The 22,188-nt window shown below is 42.0% G+C and overlaps 2 protein-coding genes across 2 annotated transcripts; one reads left to right on the forward strand and one right to left on the reverse strand.

The window, feature by feature from the left end:
• The first annotated feature begins 274 nt into the window (after window positions 1-274).
• Window positions 275-4,832, forward strand: LOC136356883 (uncharacterized). The gene is made up of 2 exons (XM_066311421.1): window positions 275-350; window positions 3,892-4,832. Exons 1-2 carry the CDS (start codon window positions 275-277, stop codon window positions 4,830-4,832), a joined length of 1,017 nt encoding a protein of 338 aa, XP_066167518.1.
• Window positions 4,833-5,843: 1,011 nt separating this feature from the next.
• LOC4339940 (aspartyl protease family protein At5g10770) lies at window positions 5,844-8,838 on the reverse strand. The gene is made up of 3 exons (XM_015786562.3): window positions 8,592-8,838; window positions 7,778-8,064; window positions 5,844-7,083 (listed from the first exon to the last, which is right to left on the reverse strand). Exons 1-3 carry the CDS (start codon window positions 8,755-8,757, stop codon window positions 6,052-6,054), a joined length of 1,485 nt encoding a protein of 494 aa, XP_015642048.1. The 5' UTR covers window positions 8,758-8,838; the 3' UTR covers window positions 5,844-6,051.
• Window positions 8,839-22,188: the final 13,350 nt, after the last annotated feature.

The raw sequence follows: 22,188 nt of genomic DNA on the forward strand, positions 1-22,188 counted from the left end.
GAGGAAGAGATACATCTTTTCTTCTTCATCATCCAAGAATTGACACACTTCGACGACATCATCAAGACTTTGGAGATAGACCAATATTTAGCTTGTGTTCTCATATTTATTTTACACTCCAAATGCAATGTGTATACACATTGCATTTGAGTGGGGGTGTTAAGATATTAGGGGTAGTTTAGTATTTTCGCATCACTTGTATACATTTATATTTGCCCTTTAGGGTTAGATCAATGTTACTGTTGAATCCCCAAATTCTTCTCCTAAAGTCACAATGGCCAGCACCACCGTTGCCGCCACCGTCGTCGCGAGCACCGCGGTCACCGCGTACCTCGCCACGCCCAGCCACGGCAACTTGGTGCGCTTGCCGTCGCCACCCATGGTCTGCACTGTACACTGTCAAGCACACGCATCGCCTATACTTGTCGCTAGCTTTATATATGTGCAACACGTTGATGCAATCGCCAAATCGCCATTGTCACCGCTATGTCATCTCTCCAATGTTCGATCTCTGCAGGAGGAAGAACTTGTTCTGCTCACATGTCGTTTCTGTGACTGTGATCGAATTGACAGTCCACCCACTAATGCAATCTGCTAATCACGAGCTGTTTCTGCATGCAAGAACTTATTCTGCTCACATACATTGATTTCTCAGCTTAGGATCAGAGTATTGGTCATTACTCCACCTCATGGTCCTAATCGAAATTATACGCACTGCTAATATACAGTAATGGCTTTATTCGTTGTCGCTTTCATCGGGAGAGGTCCAAATTTTAAAAGAAACTCCACTACTCTTTGAGTCCCACTCCGATATGCTCTCTACTGGTAGTAGAAAATAATCTGAACCATTAATTTCATTTGATCGAATGGTTCATATTTATTTCTACTACCACCTCACTTAATGGTAGTTGAATCATAGAAGGGTATTATTGTCCAGGGAAAATTATTTACAGAGGGGTATAATCATCTTTTAGACTCACTAACCCAAGCTGCCCTCTCTCCTCGCACTCGCCACCTTAGCCGCCCTCGATGACTCGTCCGCCCTCGCCGCCTTCGTCTCACTCGCCTCTTCCGACGCCTGCACTGCCGCCTCCACCACCGTCCCCGTCGAGCATTTTGTTTGCATCGTTTCTGACATACGAAGCTGCTTGCATGCCATTGAAATTGAACAGGCTAAGGGAGAGCTTGCTGAAGAAAATTGACAGCAGCAAAACCTGACAACCCATTCATTGCTTAGCCCTAACTTTCTATCTAAAATATAGTATGGTTTGTACTGTATCACTGTCAGTGCATTTAGCAACCATCGAGCAAGTCTACAGTAAAACGATCTATTATATTATTAAAGAAATAGAAAAAGGAGCCTCCACGTTCGCTCTCATGGCCTAGAAATTCTCACATTAATCAGAGAAAAAGAAAAAGCAGAGTCCATATAGAAATACAATTTACAAATAGCTGAAATTCGGAATTAAAAAATAAGGAATATTAGAAGAGGGGACTAGAGTCCATATAGAAATACAATTTACAAATAGCTGAAATTCGGAATTAAAAAATAAGGAATATTAGAAGAGGAGACTAGAGTCCATATAGAAATACAATTAGAAAATACCTGAAATTCGGAATTAAAAATAAGAAATATTAGAAGTAGAGTATAGACTCCATATAGAAATACAATTAGGAAATAACTGAAATTCGGAATTAAAAATAAGGAATATTAGAAGTAGACTATATAGTCCATATAGAAATACAATTAGGAAAGAAAAAGGAGCCTCCACGTTCGCTCTCATGGCCTAGAAATTCTCACATTAATCAGAGAAAAAGAAAAAGCAGAGTCCATATAGAAATACAATTTACAAATAGCTGAAATTCGGAATTAAAAAATAAGGAATATTAGAAGAGGGGACTAGAGTCCATATAGAAATACAATTTACAAATAGCTGAAATTCGGAATTAAAAAATAAGGAATATTAGAAGAGGAGACTAGAGTCCATATAGAAATACAATTAGAAAATACCTGAAATTCGGAATTAAAAATAAGAAATATTAGAAGTAGAGTATAGACTCCATATAGAAATACAATTAGGAAATAACTGAAATTCGGAATTAAAAATAAGGAATATTAGAAGTAGACTATATAGTCCATATAGAAATACAATTAGGAAAAAATAGAAATTCAGAATTAAATATATAATTTAAGGAATAGAAAAAGGAGCCTCCACGTTCGCTCTCATGGCCTAGAAATTCTCACATTAATCGGAGAAAAAGAAAATACAGAGTCCATATAGAAATACAATTTAAAAATAGCTGAAATTCGGAATTAAAAATAAGAAATATTAGAAGAGGAGACTAGAGTCCATATAGAAATACAATTTAGAAAGAAATTTGGAATTAAATATATAATTAAAGGAATAGAAAAAAGAACCTCCAAGTTCGCTCTCATGGTCTAGAAATTCTCACATTAATCGGAGAAAAAGAAAAGACAGAGTCCATATAGAAATACAATTTAAAAATAGCTGAAATTCGGAATTAAAAAATAAGGAATATTAGAAGAGGAGACTAGAGTCCATATAGAAATACAATTTAGAAATAGTTGAAATTCAGAATTAAAAAAAGGAATATTAGAAGAGGAGACTAGAGTCTGTCTATATAGAAATACAATTAGGAAATAACTGAAATTCGGAATGAAAAAAAGGAATATTAGAAGAGGAGACTAGAGTCCATATAGAAATACAATTAGGAAATAACTGAAATTCAGAATTAAAAAAAAGAAATATTAGAAGTAGAGTATAGAGTTCATATAGAAATACAATTAGGAAATAACTGAAATTCGGAATTAAAAATAAGGAATATTAGAAGTAGAGTATAGAGTACATATAGAAATACAATTAGGAAATAATATAAATTCGGAATTAAAAATAAGGAATATTAGAAGTAAAGTATAGAGTATATATAGAAATACAATTTAGAAAAAAAATAGAAATTCGGAATTAAAAAAATAAGGAATATTAGAAGTAGAGTATAGAGTCCATATAGGAATTTAAAACTAACTAAAATTTGGAATAAACATAATAAAATTAAAAGTAGAGTTTAGAGTCTGTATAAAAATACAATTTACAAATAACTAAAATTCAAAATTAAGAAAAACATTGGAAGAAGAATTTAAGGTCAATATAGGAATACAAATATTGGAATATAATTTAGAAGCAACTGAAATTCGAAATTAAAAATTAAAGAATATTGAAAGATGAGTTTAGAGTCCACATAGAAATACAATTAGAAATAATAAAAATTCATAAATAAAAATAAATAATATTGGAAGAAGAGCATAGACTCTATATAAAAATACAATTTACAGAAAATTCGGAATTAAAAAAAGAAATATTAAAAGACGAGTCTAGAGTCCATATAGGAATATATATAATTTACAAATAACTAAAATTTGATATTAAAAATAATTAATAACTAACACGTATATAAAATATAATATAAATATTACACATTAGTAGTTTTGTAAAGTTATTGCAAAATTTAAAATTATGTTGTCATTTTAATATATTTGAATAATATAATGAGAAAACATATATACTATTATATGAGAGAAAATATAATGATGCTAGCCGCGCAATCTGCGCGGGCCACTATGCTTGTTTTGCTATATAAGAGTATACAAGGGTGGGATTTCACTTAAATATATAAGAGTGGCAGCTTAGCAGATTGGGATTTCACTTAAATATATAAGAGTGGCAGCTTAGCAGATTGGGATTTCACTTAAATATATAAGAGTGGCAGCTTGAGGGCAAAATATTTACTTCATGCAAGCGATCCACCAGTTACTAGCACTGCAAGTTACTAGCATAGTGGTTTGTAAAACGCTCTCGCATCGCCCTCCCCTAGGGGCAGCACGGGAGGCATCGAACCCCGGCCGCCCCCTCCCCCCATCTTCCTCCTCCGCCTCGCCGCCGCCTGAGCGGCCGCCGGCAAAGCCGCGCGGCCACAAGGACGGCGGCGGCGGGGCTCCTCGTTCCTCGTCGAGCTCGCCTCGTTTCGGGCGGCAAGGGGAGCAGCCCAGGACGGCGGCGACGGTGACCGCTAAATCCGCGCCGCCTCGGCCGGATCTGGCGGTGTGGCAGCTGGCGGCTGGCGGCGGAGACGGAGACGGAGACGGCGGCGGGGATGGCGACGGCGACGGTAGAGGAGCGGCTGGGTCGACGGCGGCGGGGATGGCAGAGGCTGGGTCGACGCCGGCGGGGATGGCGACGGTGGCGACGTCGGCAGAGGCGCCGGATCCAGGCGCACTGGAGGCGGGTCCGGCCCCCCAGCGGCGGATCTGGCCACCCGGCTGCCGGATCGGGCGAGCTCGTGGCGGGGGCAGCAGAGCTCGCGACGACGTGGTGGCGGTAGCAAGGCGAGCTCGGGGCAGGAGCGCCCGTCGCGGCGGCGGCGGCGGCGTCAGCCGCCGGCAGGAGCTCCTGGAGGTGGTGCTGTCGGCGGCGGTGGCCGCCGACGGCGGACGCAGTATCGGCAACGTCCACGGCAGCTCTCGGCCGGATTTGGGTGTGGCCGAGTGGTGGTCGGCTGGCGACGTCTGTTGGCGACAGCGGCGGCGGTGTGGTCGTGGCAGTTGGCGGCGGCGGTTGCTCGCTGCTTGGTGGTGGAGGGCGACGGCGCAGCGGCGGTTTGCGGTGGCGGTGGCTCGTGTCGGTGGCAGCGGCGACGGCGGCCGTGACTGTGGAGGCGGTGGTGACGTCGGCAGCGGGGAAGTAGTCGGGTGCGAGGTGAGGATGGCGACGGCGAGGTGGCTGAGCGTTCGGCAGCAGCGGCTGCGGTGGTGGTGACCGTGTCTGCGGTCATCAGAGGCATGGTGGCCTCAGACGGCTTGCCGAGGGCGTGGGAGATGGCTGCATCTGGCTAGCGCGACATCATTTGGTGGAGAGGTCAAAGACCGGCTTGGCGCAGAGAAGCGCAGTCGATGGCAGCGGAGGTCGGCTCGGCGCGAGAGGCACGGGCAGCGGAGATGGAGGCCGGCTTGGCGCGAGAGGCGCGTCCGGTGGAGGAGGCCGGCTTGGCGCAGAGAAGCACGGCCGGCGGTGGAGGAGGCGACCTAGGTGTGAGGAGGAGCTGCTGGTGTGTATGGAGTGGTCTTCGGCGCACGAAGGCTGGCCGGCGGGGGGTGCCGGTGCAGGGGTCCTATATGTCGGCAGAGCTAGTATGGTGGTGGAGCATCGGTGCGCTAGCCGTGGGTCCCTTTGTTAGTCTAGTGGCGGTCGATCCCGCTTAGCGGCGGCCGGTCCGGTGCTAGCCTTCTGCTGGGCTTGTGTGTTGGCGATGTCGGTGTGTGGGTGGTGGTATAATTTTTTCTTTTTCCTGGCTACAACCCTCCAGTGTCATAATCTTGTAATTTTTTTCTGTTTTATCAATAGAACTCGTTAAAAAAAAAGTTACAAGCATGATTCTTCAGATAAGCCCATTCATCTCTGAAACGGAATGCCACACATGCAGAAGAATGCAACACATAAATTGTGACATACTAGCTAGGGTATTAATCCATATCCATATCTGTAACGAAGTGCTTCATATCTAGAAGAATTCAGATACATGCATTGGACCAAAATATCATATCGGTCGCCCTGCACCCCTGTGAATGACAACCCATGCGTGTATGGCTGGTTGACAGCAGCAAATTAGAAGAGGTTTTTTAAAGATGAGATGACGAATTCGAAAAGGGTTGTACAGTACAGTTAATAGGCAAACAAATTAAGTTTTATTTCTTCGTGCATATATATATATATATATATATATATATATATATATATATATATATACCCACATGGATGGAAGAGTACATATCAAAGCAACCGCTAATCTGGCTCATACATGACGCCAGCCAGCTGATCTTGTAGCACGTGTACGCATACGCAAAAATAAATAGGAGGAATCAAATTAAAGACGCGAGCGCTCGAGCTTTATGAAAATTAAAAGGTATCACCGGAGCAAGAGCAGCTCCGGCCTGTAGTAGTAGAGTCCCGATCGAGACGTCGGGGGCGGCGGCCGGACTCAGCAGGCGGCATGGCGGAATCCGACGAGGGCGGCGGGGATGTTGTAGAGCACCTCGAGCGTCTGAAGCTGGATGTTGCCGATGATCCCGGGGACCTGGTCGTTGGGGCCGGCGGTGAAGGCGAGGCAGCCCTGGAAGAGGACGCCCGACGGATCGAGCTCGACGGCGGCGTTCTTGTCGAACACAAGCGTGATCCTCGGCAGCGCGAAGCTGCGGACGCCGGCCATGTCGTAGCAGGTGTCGAGCGGGCCCTTGGGCGGCGCCGGCTGGTACATCGCCATCCGGTCCCTGAACGCCTGCCTCAGCGCCTGGTACGCCGTCGGCGGCAGCCTGGTGATGGCGGTGCGGGAGTCGAGCGCGGCGCCGGCGGCGAACACGGTGGGCGGCACGGCGATCCGCTGCCCGGCGACGGCGATGGCCTCGAGGCGCACCATGTAGAACGTGGGCGGGATGGCCGGGTTCTTGAGCATCGGCGTCAGCACGTACCTCCAGGCGGCCACCCTCGGCACGCCGAGGGTGAAGAATCCCCGGCGCGTCGGCGGCGGGAAGCAGTGGGAGAAGACGCGGCCGTAGGTCGCCGCCGTCTGCGACACCAGTGACTCCGGCCCGCCGCCGAGTGCCATGATCCCGGCGGCGCTGCTGCCGAAGCTGAAGCTGCCCTGCACGCCGTGGCTGCAGCCGAACTGGAAGCTCCTGACTGCGGTGGCGGGGGTGATGGTCAGCAGGTCGGAGATGTAGGTGCCCGCCGTCGACGTGCCGTCGGGGTACCGGACGCGGTACTGGCACTGGTTATTGTTGGTGCAGCCATTGGCGTAGGGGCCGAGCTGGGTGCACGTCGGCGAGTTGCAGGAGAAGACGCCGGACGACGACGACTTGGTGGGGTCGTAGAGGACGTCCTTTTGCGGGTAGCACGGCGGCGTGGGGCACGGCGAGCACTGCACCCATGTCACGTCGCTCGCCGTGTCCAGCACCATCGTCTGGGTCACTCCCGGCCCGCCGCCGCCGCCGCCGGTGGCGGCCGGATTCATCGCCTGAGATCGGACAGCTAGCATGTGAGTACGTTTTAATATATTTCGATCCCTCGAGGAGATGTCCGGTCACGTTGTTAATTTGCATATCACTTAAATGGTTATGAAAAAGTAATTTGACAAGATGTATTAACATGTAATATATCACTGCACAAATAATATGTAAGATCAAATTGAACTTCTACATCTTAAAAAAGAAGTTTTTTTAAGAACCACAGCAGGGAAAGCCACCACCGTTAAGATTTTATTAATATATAAAAGAAAAAATAAATTATAACATCAGAATCCAGTTCTTTACTACATCTTGATCTCTCATTTAATCTAAACAACAACAACAGGAAATCTCTTCCTCCCTTAAGAAGATACTTCCAGGAAGAAAAAGGAAAATTGTAAAAAAAAAAGGTTAAATTTATTTTTTTCGTTACTATACGTAGAAGTTGAATTTGAATTTGATAAGCAGCATGTACGTCAATAATGTAATAAGTTCTAGATCTATTATTCTTTTCATCAGATCAATCAATAATGCATAAGAAGTTCTAGCCAATTTTATTAATATTATATATTGTGGGTAATTATTAACCTTTTTTAATTATATAAACTTAGCTTTCTAATTAATTACTAGTAATAGGTTAATTATTATTATTGTTATATAATTATTTTACTTCTTTTTGCATATGTGTGGGTTAAATAATTTTACCTTTGATGACATTGGTGCAGGTGCAGGGTAGTACGTGCCATAGTTAAGATCTCCTTCTATGGACTGCTGTTCGTAGTTAGTTGACACCGGCACGTCGTCGGCCGGCTGCAGCACGCCGGCGACCGAGCCGGAGAGCCTCCACTGTATGTAGTCGGCGCGGTGCTGGTCCGACCAGAGCATGCCGTCGACGGTGGACGGCGCCGCCCTACCCTTCGCCGGCGAGGAGCTGCACGGCCCGTACGGTCGGCTCAACGGGACCCAGTTGGTCACGTTGGGGTGTGGGCTCACTAACATCCACGTACAACAATTATATTTATTAATATGATATATTAATAATAATTATTATTAAATGCCAAAATAATTCGTTTCATTTGTTAGAGAGGTTATTTACCAAGGTAAACAAGGAAGAATATATAGTTAAAAGTTGCCCAACGACGGCAAAGTCTAGTAAAGAGTCGAGAAGATAAATGATTTATATTTATAATAGGAGGAAATAGTATAATTGCTCTGACTTAACTACTTATTAAAAACGTTCAAGTTTTAATCTTAGGTACTACTACCTCTGTTTCATATATAAAGTCGTTTTTATTTTTTTTCTAGTCAAAGTTTTTTTGTTTGATTAAATTTGTAAAAGGACGTAGCAACATCTACGGTCCCAAATTAGTTTTCAATTAAATGTAACATTGAATATATTTTGATAATATATTTGTTTTGTGTTAGAAGTATTGCTAATTTTCTATAAATTTGGATAAACTTATATATGAAAAAATTACGGAGAGAGTAGGAAGAAGAGAGAGAAAAATTAAGACGGTACTCAGGCTGGAGCAGACGGAATTTGGCTTGAGCCAGCTGCTGGTTAGCACCACGATGTAGTTGACCTCATCTACACCTGCACTGTGGTCAGCGAGAGATGTAGAGCCAGAGAGCACAACAAGAAGCAACAGTAGCAACGGCACTAGTGCTGCACAAGCCATTGCCATAGCCGGGCCGCTCCTGTATTTGTGCTGTGCTACTGATGATGATGTGCTGTGCCAAGTCTAGCTAGCTCCCTGTTCGACTATATATAGGGGGGGGGGGGGCATTAAAGGCATTATATATATGGCGTGCATGTGGTACGTAGGGAATAACTTTACAAAATAATGGAGAGTTGTTGTTGATCATATCTCCAAGGCAGATGCTTATTATTACTCTACTTACTAATTACTCTCTCCATTTCAGAATATAAGTATCTAACTAGATGGGATACTACAAATCTAGACAAGCTACCTATTCAGATTCATAATATTAGAAAATATTTTATCCGATTTTAAATTCTTATATTTTGGGATGAAGATAGTAAAGAGTTAACAATTTTTATCTCTTTTTTCATCTCGTAAGTCATTTTAGCTAGTCTTATTCTAAGTCAAACTCATTTAACGATGACCGAGATGGTTGATGAATACAACATCTAAATTAATAAATTAAATAAATACACTATTAAAACATATATCATGCATGGTGTGTTTGTGGAAATATTTTGGCGTTTTATATTGGTGTATTTTTTTTATAAACTCGATCAAACCTATATTAGTTTTATTAGAATAAAACTAATGACTTAAATTATGAAAATGAGAGAGCCATATAATATGGGTGCTAATCTTGAAGCATTAATTGATATACGCTCGAGGAAGCACCCATATTTATGTGTAATATAAAAACTTGCCTTTATTAATTGAGCCTTTTGATTTAAGAACATGGAGAAGATAATTCTTAAATAGCACTCTAGATGCTTGATTGCATGGATAATTGGACATATTAAGAAGTAAGATGGAGTTATAATCGTGATCGAGTTCTCTTATGAAGGCGTCGGCAAACGGCAAGCAACCAAGATTCCTGAGGTGCTAGCTGCCTTCCGAGGTCATAAGAGTAAGACCCTGTTTGGATCTATAGACTAAATTTTAGTCATTGTCGTATCGGTTGTTTTGATAATAATTAGAAGTATTAAACGTAGACTAATGATAAAACCCATTCCATAACCCTAAACTAATTCGCAAGATGAATCTATTGAGTCTAATTAATCTATGATTAGCCTATGTGATGTTACAGTAAACATGTGCTAATTATGGATTAATTAGGCTTAAAAAATTTGTCTCGCGAATTAGCTCTCATTTATGCAATTAATTATATTATTAGTCTACATTTAATACTTCTAATTAGTATCCAAACATCCGATGTGATAGGGACTAAAATTTAGTCCCTGGATCCAAACACCACCTAAGTTGTTTTTCTAAACACGATACAACACTACAAGAAATATGACCTTCTGTGATGAATTTCTCGTGACATCGGAGCTATTAGAGACGCATGATAGGTGACGGATGAATTTTCGTCACGCGAGCGTCACATATTACAAAACGTGACGAAATTTTATGTTTTTTGATGTAAATGAAGCGTCATCTATCATAAGATTTCTTGTAGTGAACACAAGCGGTCACAAATGTACGCACACCCACGCTTTTGAATAGTGGCAGCAGTAGAAATTTTTCAATGGGGGTACAAAGATTAAAAATATACCGAGCCATAACTAAATATGATATACTAGTGGGCTACATACCCAAATCCGGGGCAGGAAGGAGAGCGCCATGCACGCAGAGATGTCAACGCCTTCACAAACCTACTTCAAAGATTCGGAGATGCTACTGGTCTACGCACAAACTTTCAAAAATCCTTGGTGGCACCGATTAGGTGTGATGATCTTGACATCGATAACATCCTGGAGGAGTCGTAGGTTACACGTGCAACTTTCCCACTAAAATACCTGGGCCTGCCGTTGATGCTAGGGCGGCTGCACAAGGTTCACCCACAGCCCCTCTTCGATAAGTCAGCAGGGCGCATGGCGGGCTGGAGAGGGAAAAACCTGGGTCTGGCAGGAAGAACAACCTTGGTCAAATCAGTGCTCACCTCGCAACCGGTTTACCTGCTAACGGCTCTCAAGGTGAACAAGGATCCCTCAAAGTCCTGGATAAACAACGCAAGCGTTTCCTGTGGGCTGGTTCTGGTGATATTATTGGAGGCAAATGCAAAGTCAACTGGGAGAAGATCTGCTCACCGACGGTGAATGGAGGTTTGGGAATCCTGAATCTTGACAAGTTCACAAGGGCTCTAAGACTCCGTTGGTTTTGGCATGAGTGAAAGTCACCAGAAAAAGCGTGGGCGGGGATGGAGACACCGTGTGACCAGAACGATAAACTCCTATTCGCGTCTGCTTTGAAAATTAAGATTGGTAATGGAGACACAATAAAATTCTGGGACAACGCATGGCTTGATGGGCGCTGGCCGAAGGATGTGGCACCACTCGTGTTCTCGATATCTAGGCGGAAGAACCGCTCACTCGCGCAGGCAATCGAAAGCGGCCAGTGGCTAGATGACCAAGCCTTACCCATCAATGATGGAATGACAATTGAGCTCCTGAACCAGCTTGTCACTCTCTGGACGACAATCCAACAGGTCACACTTTCCCCGGATGAAGACAACAAAATCACTTGGAAGCTCACGTGTCATGGAGAATACACAACGTCCTCAACCTACAAGGCACAATTCTTCGGATCGCTCAAAACAAACTTTGAAACCTTAATCTGGAAAGTATGGGCACCGTGCAAATGCAAAATCTTTGCATGGCTAATCATTCAAAATAGAATCTAGACGTCCGACAGATTGGCGACCCGGGGATGGCAGAACAACGATGTTTGCCCGCTATGCCGACACACTAATGAGACCGCTATTCACCTGCTGGCAGACTGCAGATACACCAAGAAAATATGGGATGCCATTGTCAACCGGTTAGCCTGTGCGCCCATGGCGCCGACAAATTGGGCACAGGCGAGCGTGGTTCACGAATGGTGGGAATCTCTCGCCACATGCCAAGGGTTACCAAAGCTGGGGACCAGATCCCTAATTCTCCTAATCTCTTGGGAAATTTGGAACGAGCAAAATCGCCGAATCTTCCGAAACAAGGAGCTAAGCACGGCGCCCCTCACCGCAAAGATTAAAGAAGAGTAAAAAACCTGGGCTACGGCGGGAACCAAACGCCTAGCAGAGATGTTACCTTAGTGCCTATTCGGTCTTTGTAAATATTACTTTTACTCCTTACATGTAAATATTGCTCCCTGCTTTATTCAATAAATGGCAAGCTTTGCCGTTGTTAAAAAAATGATATACTAGTACAGAACAAAGCATCCTGAACAACCCATCTATGACGGCAGTCAGCAGCCCGTTATAGAGGCACTCATTTATGACGGGCCAAAAAAATCCCTCTTGAATATTGGTCCTCATGGCCAAACCCGTCACCGATGACCCCTCATCTTTGACGAGTTGAATTTGCAGCCCGACACAGGACATCTGTGACGGGCCTCAACCAAACCCCATCACCGATGAGGGGTCAACGGTGACGGGTGCAAGCTATTCGTCCGTTACCACCTAAGTTGAATTAGCTCTAAGTTGAGGGGTCATCGATGATGGGCTTCATTTAAGGAACGGGTTTTAGATATATATCGTTAGAGATGAAAAATCACATCTAACTGGTTTGATTTTTAACCTGTCACTGATACGACGGTCAGCCGATCAAGATCAAGATGGAGACAGTGCGCCTTATCTATTCGAGAGTCTTTTTTTTTACGGTTAAAACAGCAGGAGAGGCTCGTACTGCACATTTTATTAAAAGAGCCAATATACGAGGGGAAACTGTACAGGGGTACAACAAGAGGGAAAAAAGAAAGAAGAAAAAGACTGCCTGAAAGGCAAGCTAATTAAGATATGCTATTAATCCATGATTGCCACAAAGGTTTTTCTGTTTCCTTTACACTATGCATATGCAGAGTAAACTCATCCTTGAAATCAGCCTTCCATTTGCCAAAGTTTGCTTGAATACCATTGAAGATCAAGTCATTTCGTCTACTCCAGAGATGCCAGCAACAGATTGCCAAAACTTCCATAAAGAAGGGATGAGGGAAGTTCCTATTCGCTGCAATGATCATGTTCATGAAATTCAGGTTTAGATCCCAATTTATACCGAGGATATGCCAACATTGCTGGGCAAAGGGGCAGACGAAGAAGAGATGAAGAGAGTCTTCTGTGATTGAGTTGTTGCATGTAACACATGTAGCTCCACCTTGGGTATTGAAATGTTTTCATTACAGCAACTCTTTAGTGTTTAATCTGTCCAATAAGAATAACCAAAGAAACACTTTGAACTTGAGTGTGCATTTGCTTTTCTAGATGAGAGTTAAGGGAATTTCAGGTTGAATATGAGTAAAAAACATGTCATAAACTCTTTTCGATTGATATTGAGGTGAGTTCCAGATGTATGTCCATTGATCTTCCATATGATTTAAATTTAAGGTTTGCACAGTGCTGGAAAGAAGGTGCCATTCCTGAATTGCTTGGATGGGGAGTGGAGTATAAAATACCTCTTCTAAGTGACTCAGAGATTGAAAACCTTTGACACAGATGTCCTTATTTTTAGCAAATGAGAATAGGGTGCTCGATCATCATGTAAAAAACTCCCTGACCAATTATCCTTCCAGAAAAGCGTTGTCACCAAGCCCAACATGTACCAAAGAAATGGCTCTACAAATTGGAATCAATCTGAAAACATCCTTCCACCAAAAGGATCCCTTTTCCACATGAGCATGCGGAGGCAGAGCAGAGTTTCACTTAACACGAGTGCTCATATTTACGGCTAGTTTCTTTTAGTTGTCCCAATATACCCGTCGACAGCGAGACACCTGTGTGCACGTTGTGAGCGCGTACGTTTGTACTCTGTTTCTAAAATAAAACCTTTCGAAGATGATGCTAAAGTAAAACAAATGTTCCCCATTCATTTTATATTATAAGTCACTTTAGGTTTGTCCTAAATCAAACCTCTGTTTCTAAAATAAAACCTTTTGAAGACGATGCTAAAATAAAACAAATATTCCCCTTTCATTTTATATTATAAGTCACTTTAGGTTTGTCCTAAATCAAACCTCTTTGAGTTTAACCAAATTAAAAAAAATATAGCAATATTTTAACCCAAAATAAATATACCATAAAAACATATTGAATGATGGATTTGATTAAATTAATTCGATGTTGTAGATTTATGTGTGTGTATCCGTCTCACGAAAAGCTCAAAGTAAAGTATTGCGAAGGACAAGGACAGATCATTTGCCTCTCCACGTGCATGCTAAAGCAAAGTATAGTGCTCCCTCCCTTTCAGATTACGACGTTTTAACTTTGATTAAAGTTAAACTGTTTTAAGTTTAACTAAGTTTATAGACAAATATAGTAATATTTATAATACTAAATTAGTTTCATCAAATCAATAATTAATTGAATATATTTTCATAATAAATTTGGTCAAACTTAAAACAGTTTGACTTTAACCAAAATTAAAACATCTTGTAACCTGAAACTGAGAGAGAGAGTACATGTAAATACTAATACCATTAATACCCGACTTAGCTCTTTCTCTAACAAAATTTGTTCGAGCTCGTGTTGTAGCTAGCTGGCTCTATATCTATAGCACATTTAATTTCTCTCTCCTCCAATTAAACACAAATATAATTTGGTGGCTTTTGCTTAACTCCAGTACTCCTCCTAGCTAGGTGCTTGGCATCAATCGAGATCTTGCTTTATTAGATATGCCGCCAATCATGCATGCTTAAGCTTCTTTTTGTACAGAAATATATAGATGCTTGAGCTTTGGAAGCTACTACATCGTCCTTAATTATTAATTTGGACCACAAAAAGCACGTGTGAATATTAACACGTTGTCTGTCTTAATTTAGGGATGCTTGATGCTTTTTATACATATATATAGTTTCTCAGGAGAGGCCAGCTATTCATGCAACAACTCGATCTCAGTACAACTGGCTTACACCTTGTTTGCTTTTTCAACACTGATCAAAGGAAAAGGTTTAAACTTGGTGAAAGAAAAAGAGCATCGATCACGTGTGTTGTATTATACTGTAGTGATCTGTAAGTATGTATTTATATATTGTCAAAAGCTGAATTTCTTTTTCTTACGAATACTTAGTTATGAAATTCATTGATCGTTTCAAGATTAGAGAGATACGTACACAGCTACGCAATATACAATATTAATACGAAAGTACTGATTAATTAAGTCCATGTCTGATCTTCGGCTCGATTAGATCAGTGGCGGAGCCAGGATTTCAAAGTTGGGTATTCCCGTCTAAGCGTTGAGCCGTTGCCCGTCCCTGCCCCTTGCGGCCGCCGGCCATCCAACCGACCTGACCGCCTTAGCTTGGCGGAGTGTCGGGCGCCGCCCGCCGCGGCAATGGCCTCCCCCTCCGCGGTAGCACAGTCCAGCTCCCGCCGCCGATTGCCGTCTCGCCGCGCCGCCACCTAGGGTTTGCAAATGGGGAGTGGCGCGAGGGAGCCGAGCCAAGGAGGGATGGGTCACGGAGGGAGAGCGAGAGGGGGCTGTCTGAAAGAGTGCTAGCTAAGTGGGTCAACTGATGTTTGATGGGTCATGACGGAGTAGGTCGGGTTGGTTGGAGGCATCGCAAGAGACCAGTTGTGCTATGTTTGGATCAAAGAGTTGAGGATTTAGGTGTACAAATATGTGTACATGTGTATATACTAGAAGTATACTTGTTTTCTGATAAAAAATGTTGGGTATTCCCGGGAATACCCGGGAATCACGGTGGCTCCGCCACTGGATTAGATCAGTCCCCTTTTGCCTCACGTCGCGTAATATTGCACATCTGGTTTCACGTACACGATACTGTGGATAACTTGTGTTGCACTCTTGGCATGCCTTGAGTCACCGGCCGGCCTTGATCCACACCAGGGGCGGATCCAGAAACAAAAAGTTGGGGGGACTCAACATACCGAGTACATTGATATAAACACATAATCTCAGTATTAAACTATGCTAAAATGCTATTATAAGACCTTTAGCACCTCCTATCTTATCAACTATGATGAAAAAATTGAAGGGAGGGCTTAGGGGGGTATCCATGGGTTTTGTGGGTGTAGGGGGGACTTAAGTCCCCCCTGCACCCACGTTGGATCCGCCCCTGATCCACACTCACGCTGCCTTTCGTTGCACATCTTGTGTTGCAAACCTTTCGCTTTACACACTGTTGGTAGCAAGCTTTGTGTGTGTGTGTGTGTAAGCTAGGTGTTGCTCGCTCCGCTCCGCATATATCCCTCCCGTGTATTGTTGCAATGGTCCATGCAACCATGCATGTTGATATAACTATAAAGCTGTATACTTTCCAAAAAGAATAAAAATATACTCCCTCCGTCCCTAAATATTTGACGCCGTTGATTTTTTCAAACATGTTTGACCGTTCGTCTTATTCAAAAACTTTTATGAAATATGTAAAATTATATGTATACATAAAAGTGTATTTAACAATGAATCAAATGGTAGGAAAAGAATTAATAATTACTTAAATTTTTTTAATAAGATGAACGGTCAAACATGTTTAAAAAAGTCAACGGCGTCAAACATTTTGTGATGGAGGGAGTATTATACGTACAGAAATCCTACACATATATACCATACTTTGGTATGATAAGATGTAAATGAAAGGGACAAAGTCTCAAAAAGAATCCTAGTATATGATGACCAAATTAAAAAAGGCAAAACATCAAGGACCTACTAGTACCAGGACATATGGTTTAGACACACTATGTTTATCTCTATATTCCCAGATGTGAGGCACTGAGGCTGGGAGGCTCAAGTTGTCCAAGTTCTCATAAGCTACCATTATAAGCTCCGAGTTTTCAGGTAGTAGTAACAGTACTACCATGTACCACTTTAATTAAACACTGTCCTAGAATGTATACAGTCCAACTTCAAATGTTTAACTTTTTAATAATTGTTCCTTTTTTTAAGACTTCTATAGGTAAAATGTTGTATCGTAATTTGAAAGTTGATTGAGCTATAGACGATGATGACATAATCTATGCGACGAGAGAGCGAGAGGAATCTGCATGCATATATTGTTTTAACGGAATTGCTAAACTACATTTGACAGAAAAATGAGAACCAAATCTTGCAAATTTTTTACATTCACATCTGCTTCACGATTTGTGCTCAAGTGGGCTTCTTCTCCAACTTTGGCGACCTTGATGAACTCCAGCGACCGATGGTGGCGACCCTGACCAAGTTAGGGTCTAGAGTTGGGGGTGGGGGTAGAAGGAGGGTTGGGGGATAGGGAAGAGGGGGTTTCTCCAGACTTAAAGGAATGGTCGGAGAGGCAGCGGCTCGGTGGTGGGTGGTGGACACGGGCGGGCGCCGAGGCGCCAGTGGCAATGCTAGAGCCACAGGGATGAAGGAGGGTGGTGGGTTAGCAATGGAAGTTGGAGAGAGAGAAAAGAGAGAGTTGGGGAGGGGTAGGTGGCTGGTGTGGTGGGCCTCGTCAGCGCCGTTCGTACCTTTTGACTACCGGTGAGGGCTAGGCGATGGGTGGCGCGCTGGGGTGGGGAGGAGGTGGCAGAAGCATCGTACGCGAGAACGCAATTTGGGAGAAGAAGACTATGTAGGGGGGGGGGGGGAAGAACGGAAAGAAATAAGGTTCCCTATGGCAGCACAAATATTAGAGACCAAAATCTGATTGAAATTGAGGGGGATTTTCTTTTGAATGTGGTATAGGCATTCCCTTGTTTTAAATGTCAATATTTAAATCAATGGATGGTGTTCTTTTAAACTAAACCGATAGGAAAACTATATATTATATTTAAATTAGTAGAAGTAAAAACCCTAGATGAGTTAATACTATTGACTTGTATTAACATGTAATATATTGGTCCACAAACATGCAACTTCAAATTCAACTTCTACATCTCGTAACAAAAAAAAAACAAATTTGCAAGATGTAGAAGTTGAATTTTAACCTGCATGTTTGTGGAGTGATATATCACATGTTAATACATCTTCTTAGATTTTTTTCATAACCATTTGCGTGATATGCAAACAATGAGAGGACATATATACTCCCTACGTCCCATAATATAAGGGATTTTGGGTGGATGTAATAGATGCTAGTACAATGAATCTAGCCAGATGATATGTTCAAATTCATTGTACTAGGATGTGTCACACGCATCCACCCAAAATCCTTTATATTGTGGGACGGAGGGAGTGTATATATATCTCTTCTCTAATATTATAAAAATTAAAGATATTTTTGCTAGTAGTTTGGTACATCATCTATGTTTGAATCGGCTTTAATTTTATGTTTTGTTTTCAATCTCTATCTCTACGTTACTTAAGAAGAACAATAAATTTTCTTCGTCTGTAAAAAAAGGAAAAAAGGTCCGACTAAAAAAAGTAACAAAAAAAGAAAAAGTCCGTTTGGTTTTTTTGGCACCAGTTTTTTTCCCGACTTTTTTTTAGCACACGAAAGAGTTTATTTTTTTTTGCCCACGCCCTAACTCTTATGGTTTTTTTTGTCTGTTTTTTTATTCTGATCTGTTCAACGCGTGCCTCTTGGGCGCTTTTGATTTTTTCATCAATTTTTTGTCGCTATTTTTTCTCCCGTGCGCTTTTTTTACTCATCCGGTTTTTTAATCCGATATGTTCGCCGCACGCCTCCTGCCGCCGCCATATCGATTTCGATCTCCTCCAATTTGATTGCAAAAATCGATTCCTCACCCCCTCCCCCTCATCATTTTCTCCATGATTTTTACTTTCGACTCGGCTTTAATTTGCTGGATTTAATCTCCGTTTAACAGTTACCAATGATGACGTTGATCTTTCCCAGTCGTTTTTATCACGAGTTTTACGCTCTGATTTTGGAAAAAAAAAGGGGAAAGAGTAGATCGAGTGGTTCAAAAATCATCAACAAATTTTGGGTGACAGAACCGTATGGTTCTATCTTCAGGAGATTTTGGGTGACAGTCAACCGTATGGGACTATCTTCGGGAGGTTGAAGATGGTAGTGGACGGTGCGAGTTGGGTTTACGGTTCCACTACTCCCTGGTTGAAGGGAAGCAGGCCAAACAGAGGGAGATAGTAGATTTGCCTAGGGCTAAAAAGGAAGGAAAGCTTTCGGCCCAAAACCCAGAAAAGATTTTCACTAATTATAATCTATATATAGCGATTCTAATGTTAGAATTTTCATTAACCTTTTCAATTATAATGTATAGTGATCCTAATATTTTAATTTATTGCTAAGCTCTTGTTTACCCGTTGCAACGCATGGGTATTTTTTCTAGTTTATATAAAAATGAGAGATAGAGAGGGAAAAAAAGAAATATTACTGGTAGCGTGAATAAAATGAAGCCATTTTCATTAATTGAATGGGTGGGTAAAGTGAGGAAACGGCAAGCAAAAGGAATGCATATATAGAGAGAGGCAGGAGAGATGGATACATCGGAACATACGTACGTAATTAAATATATAATAAAACGACGAAGAAATTAATTAGTATGAAAATATATAGATAAGGATCGAATAATTAATGATGGATCGAGCTAGCTGAGCTCGCAGCTTAGCATGTTTTTTTTATTTGTCATGTCGATGGAATGGTCGTTCTGCTCCACGCAGGGTCTCTCAGGCGTGTCCGGGGCGTCGTCGTCGTCGCCGACGAAGATGGGCTCGCAGCAGTAGACGACGGTGCGGGCGGTGCTGTTGTAGCCGGAGTAGATCTCGGTCATGAGCGTGCCGTTAAGCCGGAGCACGGCGTCGCGCATGGTGTTGCCCTTGTACAAGTCCATGAAGTAGGGCCTGAGATCCTTGGAGCTCATCGTCCCGTCCCCGTTGGCACCGATGCCGGACATCACGAAGGACTGCGAGACGGCCGTCAGCCGCGGTATCACGGCCATGTCCAAGAGGCCCGTTTTGACGAAGTATGTCGGCGACGCCGGCGACGACGCGCTCCTGCCGGCCAATAACGCCTTGATGTTGGTGTAGTATATTTGGCCGAAGCCGCCGGTGTTGGCGGCCCTGACGGTGAAGGCGAAGGTGAGGTTCCCGGACATGTTCGACGGCCGCTGCACCTTCACCGTATGACCGGTCACACTCACCACCAGCGGCCTCTCTCGCCCGACCATCTTGATGGCGTACGCTATCATCACCACGATCGCCACGATCACCGCCACCGCAACTACGTACCTCGCCGCCTTGATCCACCGGAAAAATGTACTACTACTCCAGCTCGATGAAGATTTCGCTCCGCCGCCTGCCGATGCCGTGCTCATGCCTAAATATATATGGATATCTACGGAACCCAAGCTAGCTTCACTATCACTAGCTACGTACTACTTCTTCAGTTCAGCTAGCTTCTATCTATGGAACCCAAGCTAGCTTTCTGTTAATATATATAGCATCTGATTCCAGCTATGGATGCATGGGAAAGAAGCTACTTGCTCCGTCCCTAAATGTTGATATATACTATTCTGTCCCCCCAAAAAAAAATATTGATAGATATTATTCTGTCCAAAAAAAAGATAAACTCTAACTATGAACGGAGGGTAGGATGCATGGGACACATATTAGGATGGAGGTAGTATTAGGTTTAGTCTCACAATTGTAATTAATAATAAACAAGTACAACTTAAAACATAGTTTGGTCCTTACCATTAGGCTAGTTTATTGGGTTGTACAAACAGGAAAGTGATTTTATCTCTCAAGGGGATATCCTCTCGTTTCATACATGCCATCTAAATAGTAATAAATTTTTTTAAAAAAATTGGCAAGATAGATTAATTAATATGAAATGTATCATCTCCACAAACATACAAGTTAAAATTCAACTTATACAAGTTATAACAAAAATAATAAATATAAATGGGATTGTACCATAACTATTTTCAGTTTAATTTGTTCTTTTTGTTGCAACTTGTAGAAGTTGAATTTGGTCTTGCATGTTTATGGAGTGATATATTTCATATTAATCTATATATGTTGTCAATTTTTTTAAACATTTTTATAACTATTTAGATGACATACAAATAACGAGGGGATATTCACTTGAGGGATGAAAATCCATATCCTGTACAAACCCATAGACCTTTATATTTTTGGTTTCGGTTATATCTAGGGATCCGAATAACATTATGGTTGATTGGTTATGAATCACATTATGGGTGTGCATGAGACACACATCACGCCAGCTCATATTGTGTGTGTGTGTGTGTCTCTCTCTCTCTCTCTATATATATATATATATATATATATATATATTGATATATTGCGGCAAAGTTTTTCAATTTCTTTATGACTTTTTAAGGTGTCATGAAAAAACAAGGGGGCGTCATCTTAAGGGATAAATAGACTTTTTAATTAGATATACATGCCATAAAAAGATAATACATTTTTAATTATAGTTTTATAAATATGTGTTAGAGGTTGTATTCGTTTGTGTGAGTGTAATGGTGTTTGCGCATGCATATGTAGTGTAATTATATAAAAAAAGGCAATGTAAAACATGCAAGGCGCCTACAAATCGGGTGCTCGATCTTTTTTTAAAATAAATTGAGCGCTGTTCCACCAAGTAGATCGGAATTATTTCACTAATTAGATCAAAAATGTTTCAAACACAACCGAATCACCTCATGAAATATTTTGATATAACGTATGAAACAACGGTTTTGAAGCTGTTTCACCATATATAGAAACAATGTTTCAAATAGCAAAATGATGTTTCAATTCACTGGAACATTTAATCTATACATAGTGAAACAACACGAGTATACTTGCTGAAACATTGTTGGTGGAACAAAAAATGAAACGGATTCCCTTAATAGAACGTTTTCGTAATTTGCGGGTGATTTGTTGCAACGGCGCATGTGGTGGGGTGCGTGGTGGGGATGGCGTGGGAGGTGCGGGCGCCCGATGCATACGTGCCCGCATCGGGCGCTCGATTTGAAGAACTTTCGTAAAACATGTGTACGATCGATGTTATAGATGTGACTAAGTAAAAAAAAAAAGAAGATAATGGATTGAGTATCCCTGGAGCATTTTTTTTTTCACAAAAGCAGCATAGCAAAGCAAAAGTTCCATGGTCCGTTTACTCTTTATTCTGATTGTTCAACTTTTGTAATAAAAGACTTTATTCCGATTCGGGTACTCAATGCAATGGCCAACACATAATTTGACAGTTGAAGTTGAAGGTTGTCGGTCTAGAGTAAAATAGGATGCTATTCCCTTCCTTCATAAATATAGGAACTAATGCTACTCGAGATTCGCTTTGGTTTGGTCGACCGATCTGATCGAGCGCTCCAACCCTATAACCAACAACCTACTTGTGTCTTGCTATCTCTTCATTATACAGTCCTATACACCGTTATATTCGATCTACGTTGTATTTAAATCTTTACAACAAGATATCACACCGTTATATTCTACGTTGTATTTAAATCTTTACAACAAGATATCACATGACTATATTCCGATAAAAAAAGCATATGTT

This window comes from Oryza sativa, chromosome 6, assembly GCF_034140825.1.
Source record: "Oryza sativa Japonica Group chromosome 6, ASM3414082v1".
NCBI classification, from domain to species: domain Eukaryota; kingdom Viridiplantae; phylum Streptophyta; class Magnoliopsida; order Poales; family Poaceae; genus Oryza; species Oryza sativa.